The 24,189-nt window shown below is 39.3% G+C and overlaps 1 protein-coding gene across 1 annotated transcript in view; it reads right to left on the reverse strand.

Annotated features, from left to right (window-relative positions):
• Positions 1 to 24,189, reverse strand: part of ANKRD50 (ankyrin repeat domain containing 50) — a 45,006-nt gene that overhangs the window by 14,665 nt on the left and 6,152 nt on the right. Inside the window, exon 3 of the mRNA XM_055795665.1 lies at positions 2,846 to 3,075. Within this exon, the coding sequence (XP_055651640.1) occupies positions 2,846 to 3,075 (230 nt within the window). The remainder of the gene's footprint in view (positions 1 to 2,845; positions 3,076 to 24,189) is intronic.

A 24,189-nucleotide genomic window follows, 5' to 3' on the forward strand; every position in this document is an offset into this window, starting at 1 on the left:
TTCTGACATGTTAATACAAAGATTAGAATGACTATGTTTAATGTAGCTGCTTGACTGTCCATACTGGTAGCCAAATGATAGCAAACAATGGCATGGGAGATAATGTGGATAATTATGGGCACAACACAGAGAATTATTAAATTTAGGGCAAAGGTCCACAATAAAAACAAACAGGCATGATGTGGCAGTTGGTAAAAGCGCACACGCAAGAGAAGGCAGGAGGACACACATTATCTGTTCCCCTCCTTTTTTACTCAATTGGCTGGCTTTTGCTCACTGTGGAGGGTGACCGCAGACTCATGCAGGCATCATTTTACATTTGGTTCATATTTTTGAGGTTGTCTCTGCAGCCACAAGAGGCAAAACTTTTTTTTTTTTCTTTTCTTTTCTTTTCTTTTTTTTTTTAAATTAATGAAAGCTGAGAATCTCAATAAGGGGAAAAAAATCTGAAGCACATTGTGCTACTACAGAATCTGGGAATACAGAAGGTCCCAGAACACAAGCTACACAAGATGCAGGCACAAATATTCAATTTTCAGAAGTCACCAACAAAAGTGAAGGAACAAAGAGCATCAGAATAAACACCCCTCCTCCTTTTCTCATTCTTACAGTGGTAGGGATGATATATTCACCACTGGCAGTGGCAAGGTGACAGTGGATGAGAAATACTGCACTCTTTCTTCCACATCATCTTCACTATTTTTGGCTAGGGAGATATGCTTGCACAACTGTCATCTGTACTGGACACCCAAAAAAGAGCACTCGGGACCAGGCCACTGCAGCAATCCTGCTCCCAGTCATTATAAGACTTTCTGACAAATAGGTTTAGCTCTCATTTCAGCAGATACTTGGAAGAAGTTTTCACTGCATGAAAATTTTAAGTGAAAAATGATACAAACTGATAGTAAACAATATTGGTTCATATGCATTTTATATTGTATTCTAAAATTTTTAACAGAAAAAAAATACAGATGGGACACATTTTCCCAAAATAATCCCAAAGGGATTCCAATCTATCTTACTGAGTTTCACTGTAACTGATTTTTTTTTTGGTTCCAAATTAAAGAAACACATTTGAAGAAAATGTACAGTGATTATATTATCATTATGGTTGGAAACATTGATTTGCTGGGAGGTCGGAAGTATTAGAAATTCAGTATGATAGTGTCCCAGAGTGCAGTGCACATTATACACGTTTTATTTCTTCAGTCACGAGTCCAAAAAATACTTATTGTTGATCTTGAATTCTGCCTGCCCACCAATGAAATGGCTTTATAAATTGGCTTGGCGAAGAGTAAATATTCAAATACCACAAAGGAGGAAAAGAGTTTGCCCCATTAGAAGTGTTAATGACAGTCTAGCCTTTTCAGGTTACAACCAGAAAAGAAATCAACATTATCTCAAGTTTTACAACACAAAGTTGCAATGTATCTGAAGTTCATAGAAGCTTCAGCCATGCTCCTCACATCCTCACTATACCTTTAATGAACTTGAATATTAGCTCTAAACAGGAAAATCAGCCAACCGTGTATAAAGCAGGCAACCGCCGCATTGGCTGTAACGTCACAGTTTTCTGTGAAAAAAGTGGAAACGCCACTTCCTCCAAACAGACCCTAACATTTCTTCTCAGTTTGCATCCAATTATTTCAGGACTCATTCTTTCTTTGCTGTACCTCTTCCACAGCGAAGGTGGGATTATAATATCAGAAGCCAACTTCCTTTATGCTATTCATCAAGTCATTCTCTGTGGAAATGAGAAGTTAACTTATTCAAATTAAATTTACTTTAAAGGCATATCCATTAGTTCTGCTGATTTTTCCCGTCAGGAATTCCATCTGGAAACATACTTAGAAGACAACAGCAATTTTTTAGGACTAGTTTGAAACATTATATGATTCAATGGAAAGGAAATAAAACTGCTCTGAAAAAAGTTTTGTCTGGTTTTTTGGCAATGACAACGTATCTAATCAGCCAAGCCTTGACAAAACTATTCCCATATGAATGTCCAAAGGATCCCTGTGAAGCTACCCCAAAGTTTCCTTTAGTTCTCACATACTTTCAAATACCAATCTTCACGTCTGCCACTGATTAATACAGTACTTCATTCCAAAATGCAATTATCCCATTGACCTTTAGCCACCGTGGAAGCAGGCAAGCCTATGGGTCTACGTTCTAATAATCACATTTTTGTCCTAATTGCACCCTTAATACACACAGGCTTTATACATAGGTCTGGAATCCAGTCTAGATATCACCCTTTATTAAGTTTCAGAGAACTTCCAGTAACAATGTCATTATAGTGAAGAAATGCTCTCATGACACAGTAAAGCTTAGATGAAGAAGCTGTAAAGAATTTTTTTACTGTGCAACCTTGGCCAAAAATATTCTCCAAGAATCTACATCTACACTGCTCCCCTCTCAAGTTGCACCTTCCAAGATTACTCCCTGCTTTTTGAAAATAAGGGGAACGATTTTAATAGGAGATGAAAAAAAAATATCTTTTGAGGTTGTAAGTAATGGGTGTATGCAGCTGACATACTTAGACATCACCTACACTGTTTCAAAGCTTTTTAAAGCTAGCAAAGCAAGAGAAAACTCAAAGCAGCCATATTCCTTGCAGATGTATTGCAAAGACAGAATTTACCTCTAAAATACTTGGCTGATTCAAGCTTTCTACAATCTTCAGTAAACTGGAATGTGTGTTATTTAGAACTGTCATTTTTGTGACTGTCATTTTTAGAACTAAGCATGCATCAGTGCTTTCAAGCATCACCAAGGGTCATGTAAGTACTACGTACTTAGTTACAGGCACAGGTGACAAACACCTCCTATGCTCTGTACTCACCTGTAAACATTTTTGTAACAGCTTTACTCTGCTTGCGGGCAGAACACAGAAGGAGCAGCCAGGGAGGGAAGAACTCAAAGTGGCCAGCTAAAAGCTCCGCTATTGTTCCAGATAAACTCGTAGAAGTTTGTTCACCTTCGGAAACGTTACAGCCCTCATCGACTGAATCTATGAGCAGGAAGAGGCTCTGCTGAGGGGGCTTCATTCCCAAGAGAGGGAGCAGAATGCACCTGTAAGGAACATGAAACACAATCAGTCTTTTAAATGCACTTAACAATATATTGAGTACTATGTAGTCATTCAAGTTGAAGCTATGATCAAGTTAAGATGCAAAGCTATTTTTTAAACAGTCTAAAGAAGTTTTTTCAATAGCACAGAAAATACTGAGGTAGACTGAACTAACAGTTTGAACAGTCAGTGACATAATTCCTGCTTAGGCAGTATTACTTTTTAATGAACTTGTAATTTATAACAATTCTTTAAAACAATGTAATGTTGTTCAAGACTCCTTAGAAGATTTAGAAAAATGTTGCTTCACTACGAAAGAAGCTACCTGGCCTAAAGTTTAAGATGCCAAAGCTGCTATTGCTTATCAGAAACCAATAGTAAACAATAGCTGGTCATGAAACAGAAGTCTAAAAGACACACAAAATATCAAAGCTTAGAGTTCAAGTCTGAACACCTAACAGTTTTACAAAGAACAGAATTTCTGCCATACCTTCACAAATGAAATGCAAATTAATTTAGTAGCAAACTGAAGCATTTGGTAGCGACTTTGATGTATTAGTTTTTATTTATATTGAAGTTGCCAAGTTCATATTACTGGAAGAGGATTATAGCATGCTGAGGATGCATAGCATCTATACCAATGCATCTGATTGTGCAACCAAAACACTAAAATTTGCATGTATTGTTGCCACCCTTAATGGTACTCCTTTAAAATATATCTAACTCGGCACTTAAAAGTATTTTTAAATAGCTACTACGTAACTGTCACGCATCTATCCAGTATTTCCACACTACACTACTATTTTTTGTGAAACTTCATAATGATTTAGGCTCCTAAGTTTCACTGAGTAAATTATCTTTAAACACATTGGCAAGTAAAACTTTGACTTCATAGTAGAAAGATTCAGAAAATGAAACAAGGTGGAAAAAAAATTGTACCTAACAGTTTACTCTCTTTTGTAGATTTATTATTTACACATGTCCAGGAAGCATGCACATCAGAAGTATTTTTTGTTTTACTCAAGCCAGTAATAATCTTTCTTCATCTGTTTTACCGAACCAATTTTTCTTCAGAAGACTTTGATCAACACATTCTGACCTACCAAGCATTCAAACAGGAATATAGGCAGATGTTGCCTGGAAGAACACAACCCACTTCAGACATAATTCGTAAGCCCTGTTAGGGGAAGGTTTGTTATTTTCTGGTTTTCTGACTGAGAAGAAATGGAAACAGAATGGCGCATGCCCAACAGTAACAGCAGAATCTAGCAGAGCAGACTAGGTGATCTCTTACACTTGGAAAAATTTTCCCAAAGGTATAAAGGTATAAAAAGGAAGTACAAAATACTTGTGTTCTGAAAGCACCCCCTTTTATGCACAAGACTACCGAGAATTCTTCAGTACTTCCATAGCTAGCTACTCTTCCAGAAGGTGCCTGAAGTACAACTAAAATCACTGTTCACTAAGCTGGGAAGTTAAGCAGCTACCCATTTACAGAACAGGAAATTAAAGTAGCCATAAGGTTAAAATTACTTTCCTAAGTGATGCCAATCCCACAATGAAAGGAGGCAGTTGGAAATGACCACATTTTCCACCCCTTCCCCCACCAGAATGCTGCCTTGCCCCCTCAGCTATTTATGTCAAGGCATTTTCCCTGCAACATTATTTTTTCTATCAAAACCAATTTTTTTTTCACATAGCCCTCTATAAGAAATCACTTTTTGAGTATGAATGTTACTAGGAATATGAAGAAATGGTAATGGTATCTCAAATTAAAATCTCACTTAAAATCTGTGTGACCCTAATGAAGTGCCTACCAAAATACCTTAGGAGCATCCAACAATGTTCTTGTGTCAGGATTTACCTGTTGGGAATGCCACCAAGAAAAGCTAACTGACAGGTCTCGGAAAAGGGTCTCAAATGATTCTGCTTAATTCCTGCAGTAAGTAGCAGCTGGCTGTAGTAGGTTAAATCAAAAGGTTCACCCTGCCTCCAAACAGGGTTGAAAACAGACATCTAAGGAATAATGTAAGCAGCAGGCAAGCAGTAAGCCACATCTTCCCAGAACCCTCAGGGACTGCAGCCAGCAGTGCTTCCAGGGACTTTCTGAACCAGGGATTCAGCCTTCGCATTTAATGTCCCTTAACCGACCAGGTTTGCCTAAATCTATGAACCGATCTAAGCCTTCGGCACATACAACATCCCACGGCAAGGCCTTCCGCAGCTTAGCTACACACTGCATGAACAAAGGTCTTCCTTTTGTGGTTTAAAATCCAAAACCTCCCTGTTTAACATGATACCTTTCAGCTTCTGGACTGGAAGGGATGGTGAGCGATTATGTCATATTCACCCTCTCCATGCCATTTGTAATCTGACTTGTACCACAGCCTCTCTGAGCCACTTCTTTCCAGGCAGAAGTCCTAGCATACTGACAGTTCTTCATAGAAAGCTGTCCTGCAGACCCTTCGTCTCCCTGTGCTTTGATTCCTTCCACTTCATAATACTTGGATTTCTGAACCTTAACATAGCTTAAATTCCACTAGGAAAAACACAGGCATGTATACATATGGATATAAGAAAGGAGGCACAATGATTTCTCCCAACTTACAGCAGTATTATTACAAGGGTGACATTGACAAGACTTTGTTAAGACTTTCTCTTAAAGTGCCCGTAGAAACTGTCCGATAACTTCTGTTCTTCCTAGAAATTTTATATCTCTTGAGTTCAGAGTAGATGCCAAGTAACATAATAGTGAAACTTTGTAGAGGCAGTAAGTGCTGTGTTAATTTGCCAGAAGTCATGTTATGTGACAACTGGGGGACCAGGCCCAGCCAGCATGGGTTCGTGAAAGGCAGGTCCTGCTTGACTAACCTGATGGCTTTTTACAACAAGATGACCCATCTAGTGGATGAGGGAAACAGACTTTAGCAAAGCCTTTGACACAGTTTCCCACAGCATTCTCCTGGAGAAACCAGCTGCTCATGACTTGGATGGGTCTACGCCTCTTTGCTGCATAAAAAACTGGCTGGATGGCCAAGCTCAAGGACTGGTGGTAAACAGAGTTACATCCAGTTGGCAGCTGGTCACAAGGGGTGTTCCCCAGGGCTCAGCACTGGTGCCAGTCCTGTTTAACATCATTGTCGACAATCTGGATGAAGGGATTGAGTGTACTCTCAGTCAGCTTGCAGACACCACCAAGCTGGGGATCTGCTGGAGGGCAGGAAGGCTCTGCAGAGGGGTCCGGACAGGCTGGACCCATGGGCCAAGGCCGACTGCATGAGCTCCAGCAAGGAGAAGTGCCGGGTCCTGCCCTTGGGTCACAACACCCCCACACAACACTACGGGCTTGGGGCAGAGCGGCTGGAAAGCTGCCTGGTGGGAAAGGACCTGGGGGTGCCGGTCAACAGCCGGCTGGACATGAGCCAGCGGTGTGCCCAGGTGGCCAAGGCGGCCGGCAGCATCCCGGCTTGCATCTGAAATGGCATGGCCAGCAGGAGCAGGGCAGCGCCCGTCCCCCTGTGCCCGGCGCCGGCGAGGCCGCCCCTGGAACCCTGTGTTGGGGTTTGGGCCCCTCACTGCAGGAGGGACATGGAGGGGCTGGAGCGTGGCCAGAGCCGGGCAGGGGCTGGGGCAGGGGCTGGGGCAGGGGCTGGTGAGGGGCGGCTGAGGGACCTGGGGGGGCTCAGCCTGGAGAGGAGGGGGCTCGGGGGGGGCCTGATCGCTCCCTGCAGCTGCCTGACAGGGGCTGTGGGCAGGGGGGGGTCGGTCTCTTCCCCCAGATAACAAGTGACGGGACAAGAGGGGAGGTTTAGGTTGGACATTAGGAAAAAATTCTTGGAACAGGCTTCCCAGGAAGGTGGTGGAACCACCATCCTTGGAAGTATTTAAAGACGTGTACATGTGGCACTTAGGGACATGGTTTAGTGGCTAACTTGGCAGTGCTGGGTTAACAGTTGTAATCAAACTTAAAGGCCTTTTCCAACCTAAATGATTCTATGTTTACCTCCATAATGTGACTTCATAACTCTACATGCTACAGTTTCTTGCTTGCATAGAATTGCATAAATCAACACAGAATTATCAATGCCTTAAAGTGCTTCCGTAAACGGTGATTCATCCACAGGCTGTTGTAACAGATTGCCTAATTTGCAGAGTGCCTCTCAAAAGATTAGAAGTTGATTTTCTTTACCTTCTGAAAGGGTAACAGCTTTATCTTTATAACTTCTATATTCAATAGAGGTATAAAAGTGGTTATCATTACAGAAAGTTTCTGAAATTAAAATTTTGTCATTTAAAACAACAAAATTAATTAGTAAAAACACAAAGTCTCTAGAGAAACCAGCACAATTAGGCATTTTAAATGACGGAATTAATTTTAATGGCAATGTAATGTAACTACTTCTTTATGCAGAGCTAAGATGTTTTACATGTTCTCTAGCAAATAAGGAGTCCTCAGAACAACGAACCATCCCACAGAATTCTTCAGGATTGCTACTGAGTTGACTGTACCCATGCAAACATGATTTTCCACATATGGAAGGAATATATATAGGCTCTGCTGAAGTTCTGCTTATGATTATCCTTGACATTTTTAGACTGAATCCACAAAAATACCAAGGCACAACAGAACAAAGCAGAAAGATAGCAGCATTTGTCCACAAAGGCTGAAAAGACAGTCACAGTGGAATGCACATACTTGCTAAAAGAAAAAAAGCAAACAAAAATGCCAAACAACAATTAATGAATAGTTCTAGGAGCAAAAGAAGTTATAAATCCTGGCTACTTATGAATGCATTCCTCCTATTTGATTATCTTTGGTGCATAGGAAATTCAGTTGTGTCCCCACTTAAATTCTACAAAGCCTGTTACAGCATGAACGTAGCTTATCCTTAAAACGGGTCCCTCTTCCCTATGCAGCTGCTGGCATTCACTGCTGACAAACACATGGAAAAGATGTATGAAACTCATCTACTAAATAATCCAGAAGAAGCAAGGAGGAAAAAAAAAAAAACACAACAGAAGAAAAAAAGAAAAGAAGAAAAAATTCCCCCTCCATTTGTCAGACTCCAAGTGCTGCTACCTTTAGCAAGACATGAAATACTTCAAATTTCATGGTAGAAATGACCGATTTGGAAATCTGCTTAACTACTACTACGGCTCTTACCTTTTTTTTTTTTTTTTTTACATCAGTATGACAATTCTTTAACAAACTCTCTTTTGAGTCACCTTCTTGCCAATTGGTTATAGTTTAGCACTTGTATTTCAGATACAGTCGCTGATGCCAAGAACCATGCCAGAGATCTGCATCGGGAATTTACAAACTCTGCTCTTTTCAAAGAAAGTTTGTAAAAAAGCAGACAGTATCATTATCCCACACATAGCTTTGTTTTCTCCTCTTGCTTTTTTGCAAATGCTTCTACACCAGATTCCTTGAGCAAATTCACCAGCTATTTGACATATTCCTAATCCCTGCATATTAAATTAACCTCTTCCCCCCACCCCTTCCTTCCTTCCTGAATTATTGAGAGGTTAACTTTTCCTCCTCATTTTAATCTATTAGATGTTTCCTCTGAATAAGATTGTTTGGAGGCAATCTCTCTAAACTCAAGCTAGGGAGTCAGCTTCAGGATTAATTCTGAATGTGGGCATATAACCTGCACTCTTGCAAAGGTGGAATGTGAAATCAATTTTGCATCCACAGATCAAAACCGTAACATTTTCACCAGTGTTACAGAGAGAAGCCTACTGTCCCCTTCCAAGCTTTGCTGCTTCTTTGGCCAAGCCTGCAGTGAGCCTCTGAATTGGTGTAAATGCAATCGGAGAGGTGCAGTGCTCCAAACTGCCCATGGAAGCAGGTCCTGCCCGCAGCCCAGCAGACCTACAGCTGATGGAGCACGTTCCCCCAGCAGACCCCCAGCCCAGGGGACTACATTATTTTCCACACCAGGCCAATGCTGTCAGATAGGTCAGGGATACACTTTTGCCCACACAAGTTGCTTTGGGCTGGCTAGCAAGACAGGAGCCGTATTACCCCAAGCACACAAGCAGCAATTACTTTTCAACTAGCAGCTAGCTTACGCTCAGACTTTGCATATGTTGTCCTCTCCCGCTCTGCTTAAGTTTTTCTTAATAGTACTATGCTGTGTGCTTGTCCTGCTTTGGACCATGTGCAACATCATCACGCTGAACATGGCTGGATCTGCTGCCTAAGTTGCATTTTGTCAGGCTGGAAAGAACAATCTGTCATTGGCAGTGCTGCAAGTTAACACACAGCACTGCAGGACCCTAGTACAACAAAAGTAAGGCAAACATCCCAAACTGTTTTTTAAAAATGATGCTAAATGCTCTGAGTGATGCTTATTGCTGTCAGGTAAGGTTACCCTTATGCTCTACTTCAGCTCACCTGTCACCCTCTGGTTTTGGGAGTTCTGAAATGTTAGGAAGCTAGCATTCTGCTTGAGTTCACCATCACCTCCCTGCTGAGAACCCCACAGAACATCTTAAAAAAACCACCAAAACCAAAAAATCCATCTTTCCATTCTGAAATGCAGAGTCTTTAGAGTTATATTCCTTGCCAGTGAGACAGTTCATATGCGATATTTAGAATTAAGTTAATATTAAGGCCACGATTCTGTCACAAAAAAATAGTAGACGATCACACAGAGTAACAGAAAATAGCTGCAAACTCTGTGAGGACTGTAATTTCTTGGCATTTAAGCAATTCCTTGAGGACTGTAAATATATGCTGAAAAAATGTATTCATAATACCTTGGATGAATAGGTTTGGTGATAACCGGCAACATGGTGGAGCTGACCAACTGCTATCAGCAATCAAGGTCACACTGATTTTTCCCTGAATTCATTATTCTACTGGCAACAATTTGCCAACAGAAATTCATAAAACATTCACCTTTCATATGAGTGACAACACAGTGCTGTCCTCTGTATGAGACCTGAATGCCTCAGAGTTTACAAGGAAATTGCTTGTTTGCGTATTTGATCTAAAGAATTATTGAAGATCAAAGTAAAGGTGGAACATGCCTACATATATATTGGATGGATATCTTTGTGTATATATATATTTATCTATAAAGGGTTTAACAATACCTAGTACATAATAAAACAGACAATTCTTCAAACACTAGTCTCAATCTTCAGAAAAGCTGACAAGCATCTTCTTTCTTATGGGTGGTTTACAGCGTGATGTATTGCAGCAATTCACCATCTAATTTTTAAGACACTCATTTCCATTTATGTTGTATCAGAAAATACAGAAAATGAAGTACATAGTGAAACTGTAAATAAGCCAGCTATATTTACATAATGTTGTAGTAATTTTTGCCAGCAACATAAGTAGTAGTGGGATTTTTGCCTAAAAATCACACACAGAGACCTAAGCAAAAATCCTAATGAGTAAGTGGAAGGCTGACGCTGCCTCTGCCAGCTCTACATCAGGTGTAGCAGAAGCTCCACCTTCCCCAGTCCACTGCTGGGGGACACGCAGGGAAGAAGTCTCTCTAGGGTAGTTAAGAGCTGGAGGTGCTGCATATCAGGAAAAGGGGAAGAAATTGTGTTACACAGACATTACGGAGGGGAACCCAGCTCATCGCAAGATACCTAAGGATGCAGGTGCCTAAGGGCACAAATCTATACACAATAGGGTTTTCACTACTTCCGCTGCTCATGGAATACAAATAAATGTATAAGAATAGAAAAAAAATGCAAAACTGGATTTTTTTTTTTAATCCTCTGTACTTAAAGCATTCTCACAAGTGACAGCAAATACCCCACCCTGCTCCCCACTGCCTCGTGAGTTTACAGACACATGTTCATTTGTGTATTACAATAAACCTGGGGGTGGTTAGCAGAATATAATCCCTTAAATCTGTGTCCATCCCCCCCCCCCCCCCCCCCCCCAGTTTCCAATTTGCATTTAAAAGAACGAAGCCGGTACAGAAAAAGCGGTTAAAGACTGTTAGAAGCTTCAGCAAAGGCAGACATATACCAACAGCAGATTTTTTTTTTCTCTTTTGTTTTCCAAACTGCATATGGGGTACAGGTGACAATAGAAGAAAAAAAGGTAAATTTCACTTCTAATAAAACTGACAGTTCCTGCTGCTCAGCTGAAGAAATATTACCCTCTTTCCAAGAAGACTTTCAGCAGCTGTGTTCACACCGAAAGCAAAACTAGAGCATCTTTACAAGTTACTTGCAGTACTGTTTGTACATTAGTCAGTTTTACTTTGTCCTATGACAAGGCATTTATGTCCTGTGGATGACTGACAGTAAACAGTTTGTTTACCTCCCTCGTAATGCATTCTGGCTAATGATTAAAAGGAAAATTCTAATGGTCAAGCCCAACAGCTTCTTTCTGTATAATAGTACCCCCAATTCCCGCAATGTATGCCTGTGTAATACAGGTCTTTGCTGCTTACTAACCGCCCAGCTGCTCATACTGGTAAAAACACCCTTAAAAAAAAAAAATATATATACGCACAGGACCCTTAACTAACAGTGGAAATGTTTGAGAAATACAAGGGCTGTGAAGCATAGGCCACTTCCACACTTAAAAAGCTGCAAAATAAAACATATGGCTAAGAATGTTAAAAGTGAAACGACCCAGTTTGACATGTGCACACCTGTGTACATACCAACAGATTTTATCAGGTTGCTGAGGTACTCATTCTGTAATTTTTCAACATGATAAAGTATACTGTAACTGATTATGATTTTCTGACAAAGTGCAATACTGGAATTACAGACACTCACGGACTACAGTATAATATAATTATGGTTTCTAGTAAATTATTTATTTACAGGCTGCACAGAAAGACAAACTGGCTCTAGTTAGTTAAAGGAAGAGGCAGAAAGCAGAAAAGAGAAAAAAAACCCCTAACACCTGAGAATCACCTATTGGGAAAGCTCTAGGTACAGTACACGGACATAAAGCTAGGGTCTGGTCTTTTCTGAAGCAGTGAATTAGAAGCAGCAGGCAAGTCTTGTGCAATTCAGTACCTGATTTTGCAATGTCTTGTAGCAACCTGAATTTTATCTGTAATCGTAAAGCAGACTTGCAGTCCCACAAAGAGCGCAAAGCTAGCTGTAGGCCATCGGGCCAGACAAAGCAAAGCTTATCGCAGAACCAGCGCCATCCCTCACAGGTAAACAGAGCATGCCAGCCACAGCGTATTGATTAGAGAACTCCTGCTGTCTCATACAAATATATTGTGGTGATTTTTGTCTGTAAAGCATTACCAGCCGATCTACTGGTGGATTTACTTGAAATCTTAGAAAAAGAGAAACCTTAAGGTCAAATATTTTGGCATAATAGCTGGACTGCCTAGAACAGTTCGCAAACAACTCAGCTATTATAAAGGACAGACAACTGTAGCTGAAAAACCATTCACACACCTGCTACCACGAGCAGGTTAACACTCTCTATTTTTAAATGAAATATATTTGCCATATGTGCTAACATATACAATATGTTCTATACTCAGTCTGACATACAAAAAAATCTGTGTCCACACCAAAGGCAGAGAGAAGACCAACAAAGGAGAGAGAATGCAAACGTTTCCCTGAACACGTAATATAAAATTGTAATTTATTCTACATGAACTCTCCCAGTTGTGTTCTTTAGTGGTGGAAAGGTCATCCAGTCCCCTTCCTACAGCCAAATCAGCTCTACATCTGTCGCCCCTGAGAGATACTATTCTAGGCATTCCTAAAGACTTCCACTGATCAATACTCTGTCTCTCCAGGCAATCTATTCCAGTGCTTCAATATTCTCGTAATTGGGAAGTTTCCCCCTTCCCCTCCACGTATCTAACCTTAACCTGTTTTCCTGCAATTTAAACCTTGTACTTTCTGCCCTATTACTTGTGTCCCAGGGATAACACTAGGGTCATTACAAGGAAGCCAGCTGCATCCAAAATTTATAATCATTTCCCTCTACTCAGCCAGCCAGACCATTAAGTAACACCCAGAAGAGACGGATGTAGGACAGACCTCTATGAAACATTACATGATGTGCTGTGTCAGTTTGAAAATTAACTACTGGTAATTACTCTCTAAGTACAGTTACTCAGCTCTTTTTACACATAGCCAAATATAGTTCTATCTTGCACACAGCCTGTTTGCACAAGTCTCGAGTAAGCATCAAAGCCTTCCTGAGTCAAAACGACATTTATGGTTATCCCTTACCCACAAGCAGTATTACCGTCTCCTACAAAAAGAGGTTAGTCAAAACCAAACCATATCATACCACAGTAGCTGTTTTTCAACTCTTATCTTCCAGCTGCTTGCAAATAATTTGATTACTTGTTCCAGCATTATTTCAATTGACACACTTCTAATTCCCCACACTACTTTGTCCCTTTTTAAAGCAAGGCACTAAACATACATCTTTTTTCTTTCAATTCTGAATGTTCAGCCATCCTGATAAAGATAACCTGTCCTTTTCATCCGCTGAACAGTTTGAAAACATCTCACCTATTCTGTGGTGGGGGTTTTGTCCAGACTATGTTTCTCTGTAATCTTACTTCTTTGTTGCTAGTTTTTAATTACGTTAGCTGACTGCAAAAAGACTGGTTTCAAGAAAGGGTCATACACACAAGCATTGAATATTTTAGCTTTCCCAGTGCTATCAGGTTGTCCTCCCCAATGTATAGCAGACCAACACCTGGTGGACGTGGTCTTCCTTTTGCTAATGTATGTATGGAATTATGTATTACCAAATAAAACACAAATCACAGGAATATGAACAATGCACCTTGAACTTCCAGTTTACCCTCATTTTCACACTACTCTTTCACTTTCATATTCAGTAGTGGATCAACGTTTTTTCTGCCGTCTTCCTCCTAGTGATTAACACATGAATGATGAGGAGCTCAGTTTCACCAAATTGGACATTTAATGTACTGCTTGGAGACCTCAGTGTTCTTTACAGCTAATTCCTTTCTATCATTATACTTGTCTTCATGAGAGCTTTGCCACAAATTATCTGAGGTCACCAGTATCTCCAAGTCCACTGCTTTTAGTTCATCCTTCTTTCTCCTCCTCTTCTAAACATCACATATTTAAGATAATTTCATAGTCACTACCTCCAGGAGTTGTCTTTCATTTTCTCAGCTGGTTCTTTCCAATCTGATTGAAGCAGATTTATGTCTTCATGCTAGCTATTTTCTCCTCTCTGACATTAGAAATATGAGTCTCCTGCTTATATCGTCCTTTCCAAGCCAATGTTCATCTCTTACGTTTTCTTATTCAAAATTTTCAACCATGTAGACATTATCACCCAAATTCTGCACCTTGGATAAGTCCATTTTGGTATCTTAAAAAAACCCTTTGCTTACTTGACCTTGCTGGTGTGGGATTCTCTCTTAGTTACAGAGAACTACTCCGCTTGGACAAAGCAGGCAAGTTTTTAGATACACAAGATGTTCTCGTGGGTAGTTGGTAAGTAGTTTTATTTACAGTCCATAAAAGGAAACACTTTTACCAACAAACCTTTAGGTAGATATCACATATGTAAAACTATTACCATGTGTAGTGTGTATCTTCACAGATTTTTCAGTGGCTTTAACTAGTTTATTCTAGAACTACAAGAAAGCATACGATATACAAGGCAACTCCTAAACCAGTTATTTATTGTTGTTTTTTTTTTTTTATACATACCAGTTATATATCTTATCCTGACAAATCTTTTAAGAGCATTTAAACCAATCTGGACTGTGTACTAATATTTCCAGTTCTGCTTGTTTACCCCATATCTGTTTTTCTGTTAGCATAAAGACACCTAAGGCATTGATTACTACCTTACTTATCTTCCTCTTTGTCTGTCCTGTGACCCTATATGAATAACCTTATTTCCTCTCCTCCTCCACCCCCAGTTTTTGAGCTGTTGTCTAAGTTGCTGTTATCTATATTTACCCCTGGGATTTGTAATCCACCAGGTGTTGTTTAGAAGCTCTCTTTTATTAGGGTCAGAAATCACTGCTTTTCTTTGTATTAAGCATCAACTAAATTCTCATTGTTTGTTTCCACAATTCAATCTCTTTCTTTAAAAAAAAAAAAAAAAAAAGAAAAAAGGTAAGGGGTGTCAAATCAAGTACGCTTTACGTTAAATGCCTGAGATAAAACCATCAAGTCAGATTCACTGAAAACTACTATTAAGTGAAAGAATTACCTACTTTCCATACCTGTAAAGTTAAGACAGTAACTTACTTTGTAAATATTCATAATTCTGTGGTTAAAACACAACATGTAGAAGTGGGGTACCACAATAAGAAAACTTAACAAGCTTATATATGCAACAGAATGTATTGAAATTATGAAGTTAGTTTAAAATCATTTATGTAACCAAAAGGTACAGCACCGTGAAATATACAGTCTTTTCAGCTTTTCATATTAACTACCTGGTTCCTTAGCCATATAAAAATTAGTATTTGTTAACACTGCTTGTATTAGATATATTTGTTTATCTGAATACATTAGGATACGACAAACGAAATTTTTGTAGCTTTACAGGCATTTGAATTTGTTGGTGGTATTCTACATTTTGGAGAGAGCAAAATCCATTTCTTCTGTCTCGATTTCTGCAGAGCATAAACACAACTAAAGAAATAGATATTGCTTTCCTTGTACACGATTGTATTTTTTGACATGAGAGAAATGCTAGCCACAAAAAAAGAAACAAACCCCCCCCCCCCCAGATAAGAGAAGTAGAAATCCATACTGAATACATTCAATTGTGTGGCTTTTGTCAGGCTATATTCTAGTTTACTGCCCAGCCAACCCTATGTTTTATTATTCCATGACCATGTAGCAGAACACAATAGCATAATGCACACAATACAAAACCAGTCACTATTATTACCATAGTTCAGTCTGACAATTGCCAAATTAATTAGATTTTTCCTATGCATTTGATTCCAAAAGAAAAATATGTATCACTGATTGGGAAGCACAAAGAAGAGGTGTTGCAGCAGCTATTTCAGCAGTAAGATGTTTTTTCAGAACAGGGGTTCTTGAATTGCAACAACAGACATGTGGAAATCTTGATCATTCCCTAATCAAGTTGCTCTATACCTGCCTTCGTCTTGTATCGCACACCATCACAAAGCACCCCACATGCAACTGTTGAAGTGACTGCAGGATTGTACTGTCCAACCTCATTTTCAGAAAATCCTCTGCACAGATACCAAATGAAAAGCTGTTAAGATTTTACCTTACTAGTCAAGTACTTCAGATAGCTTTCCTTCTGTGTTTGCATTATCACGTATCTTTTTCCATGTTATTTTCTCAAGTAAAAGGGACTACCCTAACCTTTAATTGCACTTAGTTGAAGAAAGAACAGATAAAGCAACTTTCACGTGTCCCATTCAAAATTATTCTCCCATTGCTGTGCATTCTACTTTGGGGAACATGTTCCTAATGCATCACTCTGAGTCTGTATTAGTTACCTTATGGTCTGTTTGTCCTTCTTTTTTCCTCCCCCATCCCCAAGCAGATATGGTTTCCTCAGTTTGAATGTAAATCTCCTATAGATCCTTTTTGTACCTTCTTTGTAATTGACTTCAAAAAACATTGTTAGGTTAGCACCATGTGAAGCTGATTCCATTATCTTACAGCTGTGATACATTTAGCTTTGGAACTGACTGTATAGCTTTATATTTAGTAAAATCTATTTTTAGCTTTAACTACAATACAAGTGACAGAAACTACATGCTCCTCCTCTCCCCCTGCCCCACAACAAATTATACACAAAATGTTTACTGTGGATGGCAACATTGTAATAATTTAAAATAGAAGCAGGTACTAAGGAAAAAAGTACATCTGAAATCATAAAAATCAAATCTAATGTGAATGTGCAGTACCTGTTACAAATCTGGTGAAAAAATATTTTTGTCTTCAACTTTTAAGAGGAAGTAAGTGGAACACAGCTGAAGCAAAGAAAGAGGCAACACTCTCCAATACATAGTAAAGCAACTGAAACCAAACTGATAAATAGACTTGTCAATGGAATGCAGTAAAAGTTTGGGAAGTTTACCAAAGTATTTCTAGACTAGTCAAAACTAATGCATGTTGGTACCACTGCCATCATACATACCAGTGCAACAGCAAGGAAAAGTAGAGTTCCTAACATTCCTCTTTCTTATTTGTGTTGTTGACTACTTCAGTCTCCATCTTTAGTGAAGGCAGAACGGATACTCTCTTGCTAATTTAGGGTAATTAAAAACCATATAGGACAATTTCTTTTATCGTGTATCAGCTGCACTTTACCTACAGAGGTTTTTTTTCCAACATCCTGTTGAACTCTACTTCATCAAAGTGCAGAAGGATAGACAGCTTAGTGATTGTATCATGCTCACCATCACTGCAGGACAGCTAACGTAGTTAAGCCAAGATTTGTTAATTAACTGCTTTAAGATGGAAATCATGCTGTAATCCCATTCTTAACAGTTCTTCCTCACATGGTTCATTCATACCTGCCCATTAATGCAGTCTCTATGCTGCTGGTATTTTCCCTAACCAACCTGGAGCTCCCTAACAGTTTTCTCTTTCTTCTAGGACAGCTCCCCAATTCGTCAAGTAACCTTAAATAAGATGCTGCCACGCCCCCTTCCTCTTAATCTCTTTTGACTGCAAAGATATCCCGGATCTTTAGCATACAAGCCTGCATCTGTGCACCCAGATGCTCATCTCCCCTTCTTCACACAAACAGCAGTATTACCAACTCTTATTAGTACGTGACAAAGGAAAAAAACACAAGGAAAAGGCACTGTTCATGGGCCGCGGATCGAAAGTCCACTCACATATGACCCTTTACTCCCAGTCCTGTCAATTTAAACGACAGCATCCAAAACTGAGCCAAGAACTTTTATTGCCTACCATCAACAACAAAGACTTTTTAGTCTTTGTTTTGTGAGAAGGTATCTGCAAACACGCTACACAGAGGACTTCAATCGCAATTGTTTTGCCCCTCTCCATCATTTATGTGATTGTATTTATTGACATGAGAGAAAGTAATTTTCCCCATTTGCCTTCTTTTCTTGATCTCATTTTCAGTTCTTCTTTCATGCCACCCCATCACATTCTGATGTCATCAAGTGTACCAGGAACCTACCCACTCACATTCTCTGTGGCACCTCCTCTTTAATACCTTTGAACACCTATATAAAACTCAATGCCTATTTCAACATAATTACCTTGTAACACTTTTTTCAATCACACTTGCCTTTTTTTCCTAATTACTTCTTCTTGAGCAGTAATTCTTCAAACATGAAGTGTCTCTGCATTAACTACTCAAAACATTCTTGCTTCTAGACAAAGATAGAAGATTTCTCACCATTCCCAGTGTATTGTATACATCAGCACATGGAAGAAACTGAAACCTCTTCAATGTATTGCTTCACTAACACTTTCAGAAGGCAGTATCTCAGTACTATGTTTTCCCAGTATATTAGACACACTAAGTCCTTTCTACTTCACAATCCACCAAATCCTTTTCATTTTTTTCATTAAAAAGGAAAGAAAGAAGAGAAACTTAAACCCTTCCACTCGCTATGAACATGTGCATAGAAAACTGGAGGGAAGGGAAATAATTAACAAGTGAGAATTGCTATGAAGGTCCACCTAACTAAACAGCTTATAGGAAAACATGTAAGGTTTAAGACTGAGCCACATAGATTAAAGGCAAAATGTTAATGCCTATAGAAGTAGAAGACAAAAAGGTCTATGTAAGTTGTCATTATTAAAATGCCTTAGGGAAACTTTCTTATGGTAATTTAAACTGAAAAGGTTAAAACCTTAAATGGTATTATGCTCAGTCTGTATGCAGTGCTCCATACAATGAGAGAAGGAACATACAACTTGCTCTTGCAGAAACACTAACTGTTGCTATGTGACCCGTTAACTCCACAGATTTAAGGGAAAAGCCTAAAGAGAAACATGCCACAAAGTACTTAAGCTTCAGGAAATGCTCAACTTTCTAATAGTCTAAAGAGCACCAGAACACAGCGTTTTCTATGAAACCTAGTGTCCGTTAAAAGTCTAAGGCATCAGTTACATATTACAGGTACATACTAGGAATCAGAAGCCCCAGAGTCAAGATGTTCTCACAAGAGCAAGTTTATGAAATGCCAATTTACCTTCTGCAACTTCACTTCCACTGAGCTGGAAATACAAGCTGAGTTGGCAGATTCTTTTTAACCTTCTGTGCATGCTCTTACCAAAATAGTTTCATTTCACTCACAAATGGGTGTGATTTTCCGTTGGTGACCTGCCTCTGTCATCTTTAACTATAAAATAAATCATGTAACTGAATAATTAAAACATAGACAAATGTTGTATTTACTAGAAGCCTCTAATATACATGACAAATATGTAGATAATTTATAAATTAACAGACTCATACCACACAAAAGTGAAAGTCAGCACAGAAACTGTACTCAATTCCTTGAACTGTTGTAACTAGTAAGCTACACTGAAGACAATTTGACCACAGATTTAGCATTAATACACTGCAGTTCACATCTTTACACGACACCACTACAAGGAAGACAGTACCAAGGTTCAGTGCAATACTTTTTTTTTTTTTTTTTGGTACTGTTCCTGACTTCCTTCATACAGACCGTCTTGCTCACCATTTTTCTTCATTAGATCTCAAAACTTCTTTTGAACTTGCAGGTATCAGCTTACATGTATCTGCTTCCTACAAAGAGTTGTAAAAGGCTTTATGCTGAAGTCTGTCTGCTATTTTTAATATTTTATATCTCTCACTACACAATCATTTTAAGTGTAAGCCTCCACAGCATGAAGATCAATCTACTAGGGAGCTAAAGACTGCAAAACCATCCAGTCCTTCTGATGAAATTCCACAGGAGTTAACAACTTATTTTTAAAAAGTACCTCTGCCACTTGGTGCTGAAGGTACGCATTTTTGACACAACCTTTCTTCACCAGATCAAATCCTAATTATTCCATTAAAATTGAGTACACAGTACTGTCAGTGATAGAGGCATGTTTTCCTTATGTTTTGGCATGACTACATTCGCCAGCCTTAAGTTCTTCAAAAAGCAGAGAGACTTAAATCCTTTCACAAATCTAGCCTTAAATTGCACAGAATTGAGAGCTTGTCATTCCAACACCCATCTTCTGCAGAATCTCAAACTGAGACTAGAAACAGGCAGAAGACTACATGGGAAAGACCACCAAGAACCTCGCTTGCTAGAGCACTGCTTGCACTTCCTTGACATGCCGTAGGTGCCGAGACCTTGAACAACCCATCGATGCACCACAGGAAGTCTGCAACAAAGGTACCTAGCACAAAACAGCTCACTTTTAACTGAAATGAGCTTGCTTTTAACTGAAAATTATTACGGCTCCTACTAAAATGAGAATTCAATCTCGTACCAGATCAAGTTCCTCTGGGCTAGGATCCAGCTTAGCTTCAGGATTCTAGTCAAGCAGAAGTGAAAGATGTAGGAACGGACAAAATTCTGGGAAAGCACAGAAGTAACATGTTGCATATTTACACATTTAAAACGTTGCTAAGAAAAATTCCCTTTACATACAGAAAACTTTACTTAGCTAAGGATTTTTTAAATGTCACACTCTTAGGTGTGACCTCTGAAGGAAGACTAACAAGTTGGAATTTTTTAATTTAAAGATACAAGCAAATAAAGCAGTATTCAAATACGTAAAGGGCTGTCCCAAAAAGGAAAGATGGCATCTATTCTCCATGTCTCTCAAGAATACCGTAGGTAGTAACAAACTTAGACTACAGCAAGAAAAAAACCTCAGGTTAGACATATGGAAATTTTTTTCTGGTAGGAATTGTGAAGTGTAAGAGCAGATGAAGCAAGCATCTCTTAGAAACAAACATGGTTTCTTCTGTCTGGGGAAGGAGATAGCAGGCTTGATTTTCTGAGGTCCCCTTCCAGCCTTCTCTCTAGTGGTTGAAATCGGTCACTTGCACATTTCAACTTTACAAGTGGTAAATGAATAAACATACTGGAAGTTTATCAACTGTCTTCTTTGAAGGGTCTTGTAAATTAATTCATTACGCATTCAGATCTTTCTTCACATGGAACAGGATACAGTTAGTCCTTGGCTTTGTTTCTACCACTTATAGCTCTGCAAAATTAGAGAGTCTGACAAGATCTATGTTAACACCCTCCTTGTCACTGCTGCAGAGCTGCAGCTACCGAGATTGTACCGGAGCTGCAGAAACAGAGGGAAAGGCTGTGTAGCAGCCCTTTCCAGAAGACAGCAGAAGACTAGAGAAAAAGATGTAGATCACTTCCAGAGAGTCTTTGAGACTTGGAGATATTCAAGGCACTTCTTTGCTATAAGAAGGTTAATATTGAATTACTAATGTCTTATACAATAAACTGATAGAAATCCCAGCAGCTTTCAAGTTCCCAGTAGCCCAAGCTCAAGCATCTATAACTGCCTCCAATATACTGCCTCTCAGCGTATCTTTGATTTCAATCCCTCCTAAGCTCATGGTAAACCCACACTTTTACTAAATGCAGTTCATGAAGAAATAAAGCTGAGAGTAGTCCGAATATCACCTGCTACCTAACACCTCACCCCCTCCAGAGCAACATTAACACTGTTTATTTTCACAGCAGTCACTGAGTGCTACGAACAGCAGCAGAACCATGTATTGGTTAATTCAACAGCAAGAGAAATTCAAATTTTGTAGGGTAAAGTATCTAAGACTAATCCCATGAAAGTCAGGATACTCTAATTAATCTCTGGCCTCAGGTTTAAAGTAGATTTGAAACTTCCACATTGTCTTTGGACAACAGAAAGTAAACCAGTTAAAAGAGGAAAAAAAAAAGAGAGAGAGAGAACTAAAGAGGGCTGGCCTTCAACTTCTCAGATTTACTCCAAGAAACACTTAAGTTATTGCAATTAGCAAGACAAGCTACTCCAAAAAAGTGAAAAGCTCACTAATTAATTGCTCAATACAGCCTATACAATCCATGATAATTTGAATTATATTTCTGGCTTCAAAGATCATACAAGAAGTTCTAAAGAGAACAGCTTCTTCACACTTCATCTGTTATCGCATACAGCTCAATTTCTAAACCTGTTCCTTCATCTATGCTAAATAAATGGCAAGAAAAATGGCATTTCAGTACTGCAGATTGAAAGTCCCCTGACAACAGTCACAGAACATTTGCTGAACAAACCTGTGTTTTTCTACATTGTCCAACAAACTATCCAGAACTTGAAATAAAACTTGTTTTCCCTTATCACTTACATAAGGGTAAAAGCTCTCTCAAACACCTACAATTTGCAACCTTCTGATGATATACCACTCTCAAGGGAAACACAGGGAAGGAAAAAACAAAAAAACAGTAGCATGGCAGCCAGTACAGGTGGTGGTGGGGAAATGCCTGTTGGCATTGGCTGACAATCCTAGGTTTTACTCCGAATTCTGCTGTTTGTGAGATTTCCATCATATCACCAAACATGAAATACCAGAAGCTTGATCCTTTGGAGTCCTCCTCCAAACGGGTAAAAGTAACTTTGCATAGATAACAGCTATTGGCACAAAATCTGTTGTACATTAATGCTGTCCACGCAAATGACTCATACAAGGCAGCTTTCAGTTTTAATCAAAATAAACCCCTGCTTCAAACTTGCAGTCAGCATGAAACCTTACATGACCTCTCATACTTTTTACTATCAAGTCTACAGATATTTGCATATTCTAGAGAACTATAAAACTGCTTTAGTTTTTATATCACTTAGCATTACTGGTCACATTCCATTACAATGCAAATCTGTTGTGCACGCAGACACAAAGGAACTATACCATAGATACTTAGTACAGCTTCACAGAGCGCTAGGGTGTGGAGAAACTGCAACATCCAACAATTCTTTATTGCTGTTATTTTAAAGTTCTGGTGTGTATGCCTCTTGCCACCTCTCCGGCTTAGTTAACTCTCTGGGCTTTCAAGTATGAGTAGCAGAGATCAGGAGTTAGAAGTAGAAGAAAAGCTGTGATTGTCTGGGAACCTGCGAAAGGAACCATGACACTGAATTTAGCACCAGTGTGCACAGAAAAAGAAAGAAAACTGGTGTCCTTAATGAGAAAAGGATACTTAAGTTCTGGGGCATAGTTCCCATTGTTACATCTCCTCTACATAATCTAATACATTAGCTGGAGAAAAAACCCATAGAATCATAGAACAGTTTGTGTTGGAAGGGATCTTAAAAAGCACCTAGTTCCAACCCCCCTGCCAAGGGCAGGGACACCTCCCACCAGACCAGGCTGCCTCCAGCCCCATCCAGCCTGGCCCTGAACACTGCCAGGGATGGGGCACCCACAGCTGCTCTGGGGAACCTGTTCCAATGTTTCACCACGCTATAAATTTCTTATACAATCATAAGTTTGTTCAGCAGCTTCTTCTAGGGTTGTTTTGTCCTGTCCTTCACCCAACCCCACCCCCAACCAAATTTTCTTTTCTTGAGTCCCTACTGATCAGGGATGGCTGTTTGCATGGGAATGCAATTTCAGTAATGCAAATCAGTGGAAATCTATTTCATAGCTTCATTCTGCCCCCCAGTAAAAACCTCTTTGATCAGACCATTTTTCTTAAAGCAACTGTATTAGAAATACCTTAGTAGTAGAGTTTCAGGACACTTCACAAATAAAAGACATTTGAACATCCGTGACCAAAATGCAGTATGTGAGAAATAAGTATGTGAAAACAGTCTTACAAGATTGGAAGTGTCTTGAAAAGACACAAGGAAGACAAGAAACTTATTCTGTAAGTAACAGGAAAGCAGCACCATCTGCACCAACATACCGGGAGATCAGAGTTTTGGGGGAATTTATTAATGTCCGCAATTTATTAATTCCAGTAATTCACTGAAATGAAATTCAAATTTTGCTTTAAGTTTGTACTTGACCAAGGCGCACTAAAGGTGAGTTTAGTACAAGCTTAAAACCATTAGGTTACTTAACAGGCACGTTCTATCTCTGAGTTCTCTGAAAGTGACTCGGGAGCTCTGGTCACAGATGGCTTTTAACCTCAGAGCAATAGCTGCAGAAGAAATCAACTCTGAAGGGTAAAATAGGTCTATATTTCTAG

The sequence above is a fragment of the Falco peregrinus genome, chromosome 2 (genome assembly GCF_023634155.1).
Source record: "Falco peregrinus isolate bFalPer1 chromosome 2, bFalPer1.pri, whole genome shotgun sequence".
Taxonomy (NCBI): domain Eukaryota; kingdom Metazoa; phylum Chordata; class Aves; order Falconiformes; family Falconidae; genus Falco; species Falco peregrinus.